General features: G+C 37.6%; 1 protein-coding gene across 2 annotated transcripts in view; it reads left to right on the forward strand.

Annotated features, from left to right (window-relative positions):
• Window positions 1–13,753, forward strand: part of rgs22 (regulator of G-protein signaling 22) — a 46,514-nt gene that overhangs the window by 9,217 nt on the left and 23,544 nt on the right. For both annotated transcript variants that reach the window (XM_002934418.5, XM_018095160.2), the window contains exons 7-14: window positions 147–285; window positions 1,436–2,069; window positions 2,499–2,660; window positions 3,746–3,926; window positions 4,179–4,339; window positions 5,196–5,301; window positions 11,245–11,370; window positions 12,171–12,272. In XM_002934418.5, coding sequence (XP_002934464.1) covers window positions 147–285; window positions 1,436–2,069; window positions 2,499–2,660; window positions 3,746–3,926; window positions 4,179–4,339; window positions 5,196–5,301; window positions 11,245–11,370; window positions 12,171–12,272 — 1,611 coding nt within the window. The remainder of the gene's footprint in view (window positions 1–146; window positions 286–1,435; window positions 2,070–2,498; window positions 2,661–3,745; window positions 3,927–4,178; window positions 4,340–5,195; window positions 5,302–11,244; window positions 11,371–12,170; window positions 12,273–13,753) is intronic.

Genomic DNA, 13,753 nt, shown 5'->3' on the forward strand with positions numbered 1-13,753 from the left:
CCCTGCCCTGTACTTCATGAATGACCCCTAGTATATTTTGCCTCATTTATCTGTATTGTGTAGCAGAGAAATAACGTGTGTATTTTTGGGACATAAGCAGGATGTGTAGTCGTGCATGCTATAAAGAAACTTTATGTTCTTTTCAGGCTTCGTTTACTCAGACAAAGGAATGGTTTTCAGTAGCAAAGGACAGTGTTCAAACCACTACAACTGATTCATTAAATGGCACAGTCGAGTGCAGAACTGAAATTACCAGTACTAGAATGAATTCACAGATTAGTAAAGGTAAGTGGCAATAACAACGTTATTCTTGTAGGGCTGCGAAAATCCCAAGAAATACACATGATTTGTAGCCATATATATTACCTGAAAAGCACACAGAAAAGTACTTGCTGTCTGCAGTGCAATCAGATATGTAAGCAAGTATAATATCAATTGTAATATCTATAAGTGTAATTTCCAGAAATAAGATCACAATACCTTTTAATGGACCAACACACAAAGTAAAGCTGGCCATACACAGAAAGATCCACTCGTTTGGCCAGGTTGCCAAATGAGTGGATTTATTCCCTTTATATATGCCCACCTTGAGGTGGCCAATATCAGATTGATTGTTTTGCCATTAGGGCTTAATAATTGGATCACATTGACAGAGTGCAGGCTGTAGCGACGAGGACTGTATCGATGTGCCAATGCACTTCTCATCCTGACAGGATTTTTAAACCTGCCAGATCAACATCTGGTCAATTTTAAGGCAGATAAATATATGGATTGGATGTGTTGAACTGGAACTCTCACGATCTTCTTACACCCTTTCTCCACACAAAACAACCAGGAGGGGTATAATTCGCAACTATTTATAATAAATAGATAAAAGACAACCCCTTCTCTGATTGCTAAATGAAAATGCTAGATTGGATTACTCCTTTGTTAAATACATATTGTTGAACTGCAACTCACAATAAAGAGTTAACTGTGCTATTAAAGTGACAACGTGCTATTTTAAATAATTATGTACCAAGCAGCTTAGAAAATGTGATCACAACTTCAATAAAAAATATTAGAATTTAATACTGTAGTGATTATTGTGCTTCATTAAATTAACATAAAAAATGGTGAACTACAACTCTCACAAAAAGTGAACAGTGCTTTTAAGGTGTTAATAATACTAGGATATAAATATACTAGGATAGTAAAATATCCTAGTATTTAAATACAGGCCCATCTAAAGGCCCCATACACGTGCTGATAAGATGACAACTCAGATCATCAACATCTTTTATTGGCCCATGTATGGCCACTTCTCTACCTATGGTTTTATGTCTTTTTTATTGTAGTTTCTACTAATGGTATTCTCTGTGCTTTATCCTCATGTAAGTACATAATGTACCAGTTTTCATAACCACACCCTTTATTATTTTTCAATGTTTTTCAGCCTCAGAAGGTAGTCATAATCAGGGAGTCCCTTGCAGGCCACTTTCTGCAAAATATCATAATGGAAGTGAGATTGCTGTAGATGAAGAAGATGAGTATGCTGTATCTATCACAGATGCACCATGTCAAACCCCTGCGAGGATTTATATTAATCAGGGGTCAGATAATTATGAAGCACAAAACCAGAAAGCAAATGACTCTCAAGGCCTGCAGTCTGAAAATTCACCAGTATTTCCCACAGTGGAAGATTTTGCTCGTTCCTATGTTGAGCATGTTATGAAATCTGCAGTTTTAGAGCTAAGTGGGCAACAAGTCCAGCAAAGTAACAAGGACCTTGATATTCATGCTTTATCTGCAGTGACTATCCGTAGCTTGCAGAGTTCCGATACTTTATTTAGCTCCAAGAGCTCGGAAACGTCCATTCAAGAGGAGATCATTATTTCAGAGGCTGACAGTGATGAACTTGACACCGCTGACTCCTTCTGTCTCAGAGACACTGACTATCACATCAAGACCCGACGGGAGTTTGAAATGTTTAAATCATTTCTTAAAGGAACTTCAGGGGAGAAGTTATGGTGCCTCTGGATAGACATTGAAAGGCTTCAAGCCATAAAAGACCACAAAAGGCAACAGGGGTAATTAATTCCAGCAACTTATTCCTGTACAGGTATGGGATCCAATATTCGGAAAGCTCCATATTATGGGAAGGCCATCTCCTATAGATTCCATTTTAATTAAAACATTACATTTTTCAAAATTGGGACCCCAGGTCCCGAGCATTCTGGATAATAAGTTCCATACCTGTACGTATACCAATACATATGCAGAAGCCCCGGTTATATATTTGTAAGTGAGCTTACTCTCAGCTCTGATCTTTCATCTGTTGTTTCAAGGCAATGCAGTCTTTTGTGTTTAGTGGATCTTTATACAATATGTATATTCTGAAAGCTGCTTTCCTATAGTTGTAGCCAATATTTAGCTAAAATATTGAGGAAATAGATGATGCATTAGTGCCCATTCCTCAGGGTTATATTTAACAATATTCTTTTCTCCTTTGTTTAAAGTCATCTGAATAAGATGAAGAAACGCTATCTTGTGACGAGCGGGGACCTCTTTTTTACAAGAGAATTACTGTTTAAACTGGAACTTTTGAATACAAATCACTGGAACAAAAATCATTTGCAAAATGTGCAGAGTGAGGTGGTTAAACCATTGCTTCTGTATTGGTAAGGACACAATTGTCACTAATATATCTACTGGATATAATAGGAGCCCCATCTGTTTTCGCTATGTCTTACAATACATACATAGGGGCTGATTTACTTACCCACGAACGGGTCGAATGGAGTCCGATTGCGTTTTTTTCGTAATGATCGGTACTTCGCGATTTTTTCGTATGTTTTGCGATTTTTTCGGATTCTTTACGAATTTTTCGGATCCAATACGATTTTTGCGTAAAAACGCGAGTTTTTCGTATCCATTACGAAAGTTGCGTAAAAAGTTGCGCATTTTGCGTAGCGTTAAAACTTACGCAAAAAGTTGCGCATTTTTCGTAGCGTTAAAACTTAACGCTACGAAAAATGCGCAACCTTTCGCGTAAGTTTTAACGCTACGCAAAATGCGCAACTTTTTACGCAACTTTCGTAATGGATACGAAAAACTCGCGTTTTTACGCAAAAATCGTATTGGATCCGAAAAATTCGTACAGAATCCGAAAAAATCGCAAAACATACGAAAAAGTCGCAAAATATTCGTTTTCAAGTCGGAACTTTTCCAATTCGGGTCGGATTCGTGGGTTAGTAAATCAGCCCCATAGGATAGGCAGTGAATAAAAAAGGCAGAAATAAGAACTGAGTCCTTTTATTTTGGAGCATAAATATACAGTATGCATATATAACTGGATGTATCATTGTATAAACACCATTTAGCCTACAATCATAATAGCAACTAGATATTACAGAACAAATAAAACCTAACCTTTAATACCTGGTAATTAAAATTAAGTAAATATTGGGCCTAAAATGTTCAATCATCCCTAGCATGAATAGACAATCTGGTAAGTAGTAGGAGTAATAACATCAGGCATACAAAGCAAGGTTTGGGGAAAAAAGAGGATCCCCTACATATGACTCAGTGTGCACTTTCCCAAAAATTCTTTGCTCAGAATCCACAGTTACAAATGAGACATGTTAATAACTTGAGGTTTGTCAAAGGCCTATTTGTCCCAACTATTTTGCTTTTCCAGTTGTTACTTTTCTACAGCGACGAGTTTCTAGATGCCTCACCAAAATGCTTCCTGTTCTACTAATAGGGGGCCTAGATTCTGTATGTCTGATTCTGCTTTGGCTTATAATGTTCACGCGGAGCTGAAAGCCTGGTCTGATCGTCAGCTGAGACCCAAAAGAGATGCTGACCCTTTTGCAAAGACGGTAACGCTGTTACCATTGAGACCCAAGTCTTGCGCCCCAAGAATTAGTTCATCAGTTCATCGTGTAAGTGCTTTATCTGTAACTCCTGTTTTCAATCCTGCGCTCACAATTTAAAGAATGGACACCTCAAAGGATAAAAGTATAAAAGTGTTGATACTCTATTCTGTATTCTGCCACATTCCCTTATGTCCTGTCCCTTTGTTCTCTTATAGTCATATTCTTTCATGCTCTTCCATGTTCCACCATGTTCTGCTGTTATGGTGCTTCATGCTTCACATTCTTCTATTTTTTTGCTGTCTTAATTTGAAATTTTAGTTACTTGAACAGAGCCCACCTCTAAAATCTTCAAAAAGAAGTAAGACGTGTTCTCCAAGTCGACAATCCGGCAGCTTGATTTTTGCAAACATAAAACCAAAACAAACCAGCAGGAGTTTCCCTTGCAGTGCGGCTTATAATTCTCCATCTAGCATGAAACGGTAAATAGAATATTATGGTGTTTATAAAAAGAAACATTGACTGTATTTCCTATTCACCACTATCTCAGTTCTCTCCTTTGTTTCATGCCCCTCTGTGTTTATAGGTATGTGTACAGATAAGTGCAAGGGTTGTTGTCCTTAAAGGAGAACTAAAGATTAAAAAAAGAAGTAGTACAGAAATGTTGTACATGTTTTGGGCAACCACAGCCCTTTAGCAGGGAAGATCTGTGCCCCCAAAGATGCCCCAGTAGCTCCCCATCTTCTTCGGTTCTCATTCGCTGCACATATATATATATATATATATCATATAAATATCACAAGCCTCTATGACAAGCCAATGTAATTTTCTGCTTGAAAATTTTTGATGACCCCTAAGCACAGCTTCTCATTAGCTGCCCAGAGCACACTGAGCATTTGCAGTGTCACTGTGACACTCCTAAAAAAAAATCAATCCAGGTGGGGAGCTCCTGTGAATTTGAAAGCCTGGATCATTTATGCTATAGAGATGCTGTAGCTTAAGGCTGGTGCATTACATTCAGAATATAAAATATAGCATTTCTAGCTATATTCATTTTAAGATTACGTTCTGCTTTAAAATCCAACATTCATTGTTAATGTTATTAGTATTGCACCTGTAGCCTTATGAACACTGTTGGGTCTTCATGTTGACTATAACAGAACCACAGAACAAATGACCAGAATTCATTTTGGCAAAATGTAGGCAACACACACCTAAATGTAATGGCTGTTTTATTTCAAGAACAAAGCTTTTTGTATGATGCACTTAATATTTACTTGTGAATGTAAAACTCATCTTTGTCTACTTCATCTTTCTCATTTGTTTAATTATTTACAGAAAACATCAAAGAACAAACAGCTATCTGTCTGTGTCCCTGGGTTTGCCTAGAGAGAGTTTAAATATAGGATCAGTGTATGATCAAGATGTTCCCAAGGATGATTTGGTGAGTACATTATTTAAAGATCTTTAGCCATGATTTGGGGATTTTTTTTAAAGATGGCTAAAAACAGAGGAATCAGAATTATGTACAGTCTCTTCAATACTGCGCCATACCAGTACTGTGGCTGGAAATCAAGTTTAAAGCTTCAATTATTTTTTTTCCTTTTTCCTTACACGAGTTTCTTTTCCATTGGCAAATAAATGCTGAGAATTTTTTGTTCATCTCACCTTAATGTTACTGTACCTTATGGAGTCTAGGTTTGTACTAGTAACCTATAGCATAGGATATAAATAAAACCACAGAAAATGAATTTTAAGACATACAAATTAAGATGAAATTACCTTTAATAGAAGCACAAATAATTGAAACATTTCATGGTTTTCTAATAAAAGGACAAGTTAACCCAAAATATAATTTCTTTCATAATAAAAGAAAATAACATACAATAATATACTTTTATTACAAATTTGTAATGTTTTTTGATTTACTTGTATGTGTATGTATATATATATATATGTATGTGTGTGTATATATATATATATATACTGTGTATATATATATATATATATATATATATATACAGTGGTGTGAAAAACTGTTTGCCCCCTTCCTGATTTCTTATTCTTTTGCATGTTTGTCACACTTAAATGTTTCTGCTCATCAAAAACCGTTAACTATTAGTCAAAGATAACATAATTGAACACAAAATGCAGTTTTTAAATGAAGGTTTACGTTATTAAGGGAGAAAAAAAACTCCAAATCTACATGGCCCTGTGTGAAAAAGTGATTGCCCCCCTTGTTAAAAAATAACTTAACTGTGGTTTATCAATTTCAATTTTCAATTTCAATATCAATTTCTGTAGTCACCCCCAGGCCTGATTACTGCCACACCTGTTTCAATCAAGAAATCACTTAAATAGGAGCTACCTGACACAGAGAAGTAGACCAAAAGCACCTCAAAAGCTAGACATCATGCCAAGATCCAAAGAAATTCAGAAATGAGAACAAAAGTAATTGAGATCTATCAGTCTGGTAAAGGTTATAAAGCCATTTCTAAAGCTTTGGGACTCCAGCGAACCACAGTGAGAGCCATTATCCACAAATGGCAAAAACATGGAACAGTGGTGAACCTTCCCAGGAGTGGCCGGCCGACCAAAATTACCCCAAGAGCGCAGAGACAACTCATCCGAGAGGCCACAAAAGACCCCAGGACAACATCTAAAGAACTGCTGGCCTCACTTGCCTCAATTAAGGTCAGTGTTCACAACTCCACCATAAGAAAGAGACTGGGCAAAAACAGCCTGCATGGCAGATTTCCAAGGCGCAAACCACTTTTAAGCAAAAAGAACATTAAGGCTTGTCTCAATTTTGCTAAAAAACATCTCAATGATTGTCAAGACTTTGTGGACCGACGAGACAAAAGTTGCACTTTTTGGAAGGTGCGTGTCCTGTTACATCTGGCGTAAAAGTAACACAGCATTTCAGAAAAAGAACATCATACCAACAGTAAAATATGGTGGTGTTAGTGTGATGGTCTGGGGTTGTTTTGCTGCTTCAGGACCTGGAAGGCTTGCTGTGATAGATGGAACCATGAATTCTACTGTCTACCAAAAAATCCTAAAGGAGAATGTCCGGCCATCTGTTCGTCAACTCAAGCTGAAGTGATCTTGGGTGCTGCAGCAGGACAATGACCCAAAACACACACAAATCCACCTCTGAATGGCTGAAGAAAAACAAAATGAAGACTTTGGAGTGGCCTAGTCAAAGTCCTGACCTGAATCCTATTGAGATGTTGTGGCATGACCTTAAAAAGGCGGTTCATGCTAGAAAACCCTCAAATAAAGCTGAATTACAACAATTCTGCAAAGATGAGTGGGCCAAAATTCCTCCAGAGCGCTGTAAAAGACTCGTTGCAAGTTATCGTAAACGCTTGATTGCAGTTATTGCTGCTAAGGGTGGCCCAACCAGTTATTAGGTTCAGGGGGCAATTACTTTTTCACACAGGGCCATGTAGGTTTGGATTTTTTTTCTCCATAAATAATAAAAACCCTCATTTAAAAACTGCATTTTGTGTTTACTTGTGTTATCTTTGACTAATAGTTAAATGTGTTTGATGATCAGAAACATTTTGTGTGACAAACATGCAAAAGAATAAGAAATCAGGAAGGGGGCAAATAGTTTTTCACACCACTGTATATATATATATATATATATATATATATGCTATTAAAAGCAGTCCTTTTCTGTTGTCTGCCCTGGGGGCTTTGGCATTTGAAACAATGTAACGCAAGGCAGCAGCCTGACAGACCTGTTTTGCTGAAGGAGACCGACCTTCGCAACATTGTTTAAAAAGTAACAATCAGGAGTTTAGCAAATGCTTCTTTAATAACAATTACATTTACAAATAACTTTTAAAGCACTAAACATTTTTAATAAATTCACATTGGAAAGTTGCTTTGTATTATGTTTTATTTTATTAGGCAAAAAATTATTTTTGGGGTCGACATGTCCTTTAAGCAGAGCCAGAGCTAGAGATGAAGAGGAAAGCTGGGGTTACTGTCCTTGGGAGGTGTGAAATAAAAAAATCAGAAATGTCCAACTAGCAGTTCCAGCACCTCCCTGTGTACCTTTGAATATTGGTGAAATGCTGGGAGTTTAACAACAGCTGAAGGGCTGCAGGCTGGAAATCCCGTTTATTGTAGGGAAGTCAGGTTATAGTCTCTGGTGTGGGCTGGGTCTGTAGAGATATTTGGGAGTGGAGGTGTTCCCAATCCAATTGCAGGCATGTTATGTGGAATGTTAAAGTAACCTATTGGCCTAGGCATATTAGGTAGCTCCCCTATATTATAAAAGGTAGCCATAGATTTTTGAATGTGAATAGACCTTGAGGTAAGCAAGGACTCAGTAGAACAGGGACCCTGACTTAAAGGAACACCAGTAACAGTAAAAAAATGAAACAGTAACACCAAAAAATGAAAATGTTTTAAAGTAACTGAAACATAACGTACTGTTGCCCTGCACTGGTAAAACTGGGGTGTTTGCTTCAGGAATACTGCCATAGTTTATATAAATAAGCTGCCGTGTAGCCATGGGGGCAGCCATTCTAGCTGGAAAAAAGGAGAAAAGGCACAGGTTACATAACAGATAACAGATAAGACACCATTGTATTTTACAGAGTTTATCTGTTAGCTGCTATATAACCTGTGCCTTTTCTTCTTTTGAATGGCTGCCCCCATGGCTACACACCAGGGTTTATATAAACTCTAGTAATGTTTCTGAAGCAAACACAAAACTTTTACCAGTGCAGGGCAGCAGTACATTATAGTTTAATTTCTTTAAAATATATAAATATTTTGGTGTTACTGTTCCTTTAAGAAATGCACCTTTAAAAAAGATAGAGAGCTTACATGAGGGATAACTTTGCCCACTACCCCAGGTGTGAACGGACAGGCTCAGGGTAGAAAGAATTTCCCTAGCAACACTGGAGGGAGCATGTACTCTTCTGTCTGTAACTAATTCCCTGCCTAACTATAACATCTGAATCGCTATTTAGTGGGTATAATAGATAAGTAATATCTTTGTGACCAGTTGTAAGATCAAATTACAGGCTAAATTCAGTTACAGGTATAGGATCTGTTATCCGGAATCCCGTTATCCAGAAAGTTCCGAACTGCGCAAAGGCCATCTCCCATAGGCTCCATTTTAAACAAACGATTCTAATTTTTAGAAATTATTTCCTTTTTCTCTGTAATATTAAAACAGTACATTGTACTTGATCCCAACTAAGAGATAACTAATCCTTACTCGATGCAAAACAATCTTATTGGATTTAGTTAATGTTTAAATGATTTTTTAGTAAACTTGAAGTATGGAGATCCAAACTACGGAAAGATCACTTATCCGGAAAACCTCAGGTCCTGAGCATTCTGGAAAATACAGTAGATCCCATACCTGTGCTAGAACTGCCCAAGAAGGTCCCATCTGAGAATATAATGTTGCATATTGTTGTACAATATATATCTGCCCTTTCTGGCCTACCCATCTAAACCATCTCTGCAGACCTGATATAAGTACAATCTGATGGGGAGGACATTTAAAAGTCAAAACAAACAACTATAACTATAATCAATGGAGACTTTAGGTTTCCATGAAGCATAATCTTATTGGGCTAAATAGAAACATTCTGGCCTTTAAGGGGGGAAAAATTAATGCTATAAGAAATTGTACCCTGAAGGTGTAAGCTTTGTATTGATTGCATTTTCATATCAAAACTTATTATGAGTGTCTATTACACAATATATACTACTGGAATCGTAATTGCAGTTTACAAAACTCACAGTAAATATAGTTGAACCTGTGATGCTAAGTGGGAATTGGGAAGGATTTTTATGTGACAAGGCTGCTTACAATATGTGTGTACTGACCGAGCATTCCTGGCGGATGAGTGAATCGTTCTCTTTCAAATTAGTAACTGGTTGGGGATTGAGTGTGAATAGTTCCAGGTTTCAAACCGCCTGCTTTAAATCCAGGCAGCTTAGAAGTGGATTATGTGGATCAGGGAAAGTGATGAGCGTCTAGTTGAGATCATAATAATAAAGTCAGGGTGGGAGTTCTTGCTTCGGTCAAATAACCTGTTGCTGTGTGTGATTACAAGGGAGCGCAGCAGTTTGTGCTACAAATCTGGTTATGTGCCACAGAGTCGTCCATTGGAGAGTTCATTCCGAGCATACAGCAGTACTAAACTCCAAGGCCTCACAGGAGCACTTCAATCTGCCGCAAAGAGACTCGCTGCCAGCTCTGTGTATCTGATTTCCTAATCTGGAGCTCAGTCTTCTGTGAAACGAGAATGATTTATATTTATGCGAGGATACATATTTTCTTTTAGAAGAAAAAAACACATTAACACCCAGAAAAGCTTATTCATGGGATTAAGATTTCATACATTCTCATATTTTAATGGAAGTATCTGCCATTCTGCACTGTGTCAGCTTGTTCCACATTTATGTAAAGATTCTCACACATACCCATTGTTTCTCTGTAATGGATTTAAGCCTTGGGGGAAAAATTTCAGTATATTTATACAAAATACCCTCACAAATACTTTTTGAAGTGTCATTATTGAAGACAATTTAGAGATATTTATCTTTCCAAAATCTCTTTCCCTATGAACGCTTGAAAACTGCAGCACGACTGACTGCACAGGTCAAAATGGCCCATGAGGGAAACTTGTCCTGTCGGATGTTAAGGTTCCTGAGTATTTTCTAGCTATGCTGAACTCTACTGCTCCGCAATGGAGGATGTTGCCAACTTGACATTGACTTGCTTGCATGTTGTATCCTGTTTACCTGTTTACAGAGTTGGCAGAAGCTCCCCCAATACCTAAAGCCCAGAACTTCTAGAAACTTATTCAGGCCAAATAATTTTTTTGCCTTAGAAATTAACCTTGGTGCCCTAGCCCTGCACATATTATTGACTTGTGCTGGAACTTGGGCTGTCACAGGGAAATAGGCCAATATGCTATGTTAGAATGCAAAAGTGCTCCTTACAGCACATTTTATTTGATGCATTATAGCTGTTATCACATGAAAGGAAGGAGATTCATTGTAATCCTTTCCTAATGGGGAAGCCAGTTGCATAGCAATCTGTGCTATGATAAACAGACAGTATAAACCCACCTAGGACAACCCATGTGATTAGGGCCACATTCTTTATAATAAACAGTGTTTATGGTAGTTTATTTACCTATAGGGTATCTAAAGGGTTGACATACCCCTTATATTTGGTAAAAATGCAGTTACTCAATACTCAATACAATTATCAGGTCTGGACTGGGATTCTAAATCCGGGCCGGTACTCCATATGAAATTTTTTATACTGGTTCCATTTAATGCTATTGTTTCTAATTACAATATCAATAATAAATGCTGAAAAATGTTTTCTTTGCAGAGTGAGGATGGTAGTACCACCAGCGTATTAAGGGGCTCCAATATGGCAGAGATGTTAAATGCTCTGAATCTGGACTCTCGAGCTGGCTATTTCTTTGCTACGTTCTGTGAGAAGTCAGGGAACAAGGTAGGACACTTACAATACATGATATCCAAAAACATAAGTAGAAACAGAATATCTTGAGAATAGAAATTCACCGAGAAATTTCCTGGGTTATTGAGCTCTACTTAGATATGGTTTTGTAAACCAAAAACCATAATTATACAACACTTTTAAAATGAAATGATATAAAAGAATAAGTGCAATAATTAAGCTAATGATAATATGATGGCCTTGGATAAAGCCTTTCTACAGAAGTGAACTGACATGGCTGATCTGTATTCTGTACTATGTCTGTACTATGTTTCTCCTTTTTAGATGATTATGTAACAATTTCTTAAATTAATTTTAAATTCAGTATATTTGTTTTACCTAAATGGACTTTTTGTTACTCACCATGAGTACTGTACTAGTGCACTGTAGGTTACTGTGAGAACTCGCCTTCACCTACTTTAATTTGCCTAGGGCTTTGGTAATAATTCTCACATCATCCCAACATTCTCACCACCCAGTTTTTCCCAACATAAGCAGAGTAGTTCCCATTTGGTTTGCATACTGGTCAACTTCACCAGTACACCACTGAGATGGGCATGGGTAATTTACAAGATGCCAACAAGCAAAATATATCCCCCTTTCACTTCTCAACAAAAACAAGCTTTCTGTTGCTACCTTATAGACTTATAAGGGAAAAATAAATTAGACCGTATTATCCAATAATATGTACTTTTTTGACTTTCCCATCCCTACTGACTGTAACCTGAAGCTATAGGGGACTTTACACTTATTATCTTGATGTTTACTTGGACATTTGTCTTGTTTTCTTGCAGTTGTGGGAGAATGGGATCTATTTCTGGTTTGATCTACAGTCCTATCATCACAAGTTTTACCAGGAGACACTCCAACCATTTCAGCTATGCAGACATTCCCAAGTAAGTGGTAAATCTAATGCTTGATGGTTCCAGGATTGTTGTGTGCCGAGTTGGAACTCAAAGGACATGGCCATTAATTACTAGTAAGGGAGTCTTGTCTACGCAACTCAATACTGAAACAATAATTATTAACCAGTATAAAATGCCTAACTGCTGGGGTTTCAGTGTTTGATTTGTACTTGAGTTCTGCGTTCTGCATTCAGTCCAAGATATTGTCCCCAGCAGATGTGGGAAAGAAGCTTGTGAAAAGTTCAAGAATTAATGCAATGTGTGCGTTTTTCAGAGGCTTGGAGCACTAGGGTTGATCAGGCAATGAGCAATATTTTCCAATAAAAAACATTTACCATTCCATAGACAGATAGGGGGTGTTCTTTTTTTCCCAGAAAAATGATCAACGCACCAGAGGCCACCCATTTAGATTAAAGGAACAGAATTTTAATTTGAAGCAGTGTAGGTGGTTTTTCATGGTAAGGGCAGTGAGGTTGGGGAATGCCCTTCCGGGTGATGTTTTGATGACAGATTCTGTTAATACCTTTAGTAGTGGTTTGGTTGATTTCTTAAGCATTAATATACAAGGTTATTGTGTTACTAAGATCTACAATTAGTATAGATATTGGTGCATATATAGTTTATATATTTAAGTGCATAGATAGGTTGGTATAAATATGTGGTTATATGTGCATTGTGGTTCAGTTGGAGGGGTTGAATTTTATGGACTTTTGTCTTTTTCCAACTAAACATAACTACAAGTTAAGGGTTGCAGGGGTTCCCAGCTCCCCCCTAGAGACTCTGCTTGTTTCTCCTGATGTCTGAGATCTATAACTAAGAATCTGTCAGAGTTTCTCATTATTAGTAAGTGGCCACTGAGCTGTGTGACATCTTTTAATCTCAGATGTCCATCAAAATACTTATGATGTCATAGACATTTACCAATATTAATAGCAGCACAATTCTTTATAAGCACAATCGGCCATGGTTGCCAACAGCTAGAAGACTTTAGTTTGTGCATCTCTTATATTTATAATGGAAACACCTAACCATTGTTGCACAACTTTATGTGCATCTCCCAAAGGCTCCTGTAATGCTGATAAAATGCCCTGTATAACATATGCTAAATCCAGCCCTGCAATTAAGCCAGTGAGCTAGATATACATTCCATGAGCAGTACAGAGATGTGCCCATATCCAACAAATCAGCTCAAAATCCTCTACATGGACAATTTTCTTTAAGATTAGTTTTAAGCCTCTGCAAACAGGGGTCGTGTTTTGGTTGGAAGGCGAGAAAGTGTTAATCTGATTGTTCAGCAGAGCGCCAGCGCTTTCAGTGATCCTTTCACAATGTCTGTGCTCACCTTTGGCACACCATGGTGTCAGTGACTGATTTCTGTGAGAAAGGCAATTACACCCCACCAGATATTGCAGGCATGTCACCAGCCCTTTGTCCAGGCACAAATCACAAGTCTGCAGAGATGCTTTCAAATC

This window comes from Xenopus tropicalis, chromosome 6 (genome assembly GCF_000004195.4).
Source record: "Xenopus tropicalis strain Nigerian chromosome 6, UCB_Xtro_10.0, whole genome shotgun sequence".
Lineage (NCBI taxonomy): Eukaryota > Metazoa > Chordata > Amphibia > Anura > Pipidae > Xenopus > Xenopus tropicalis.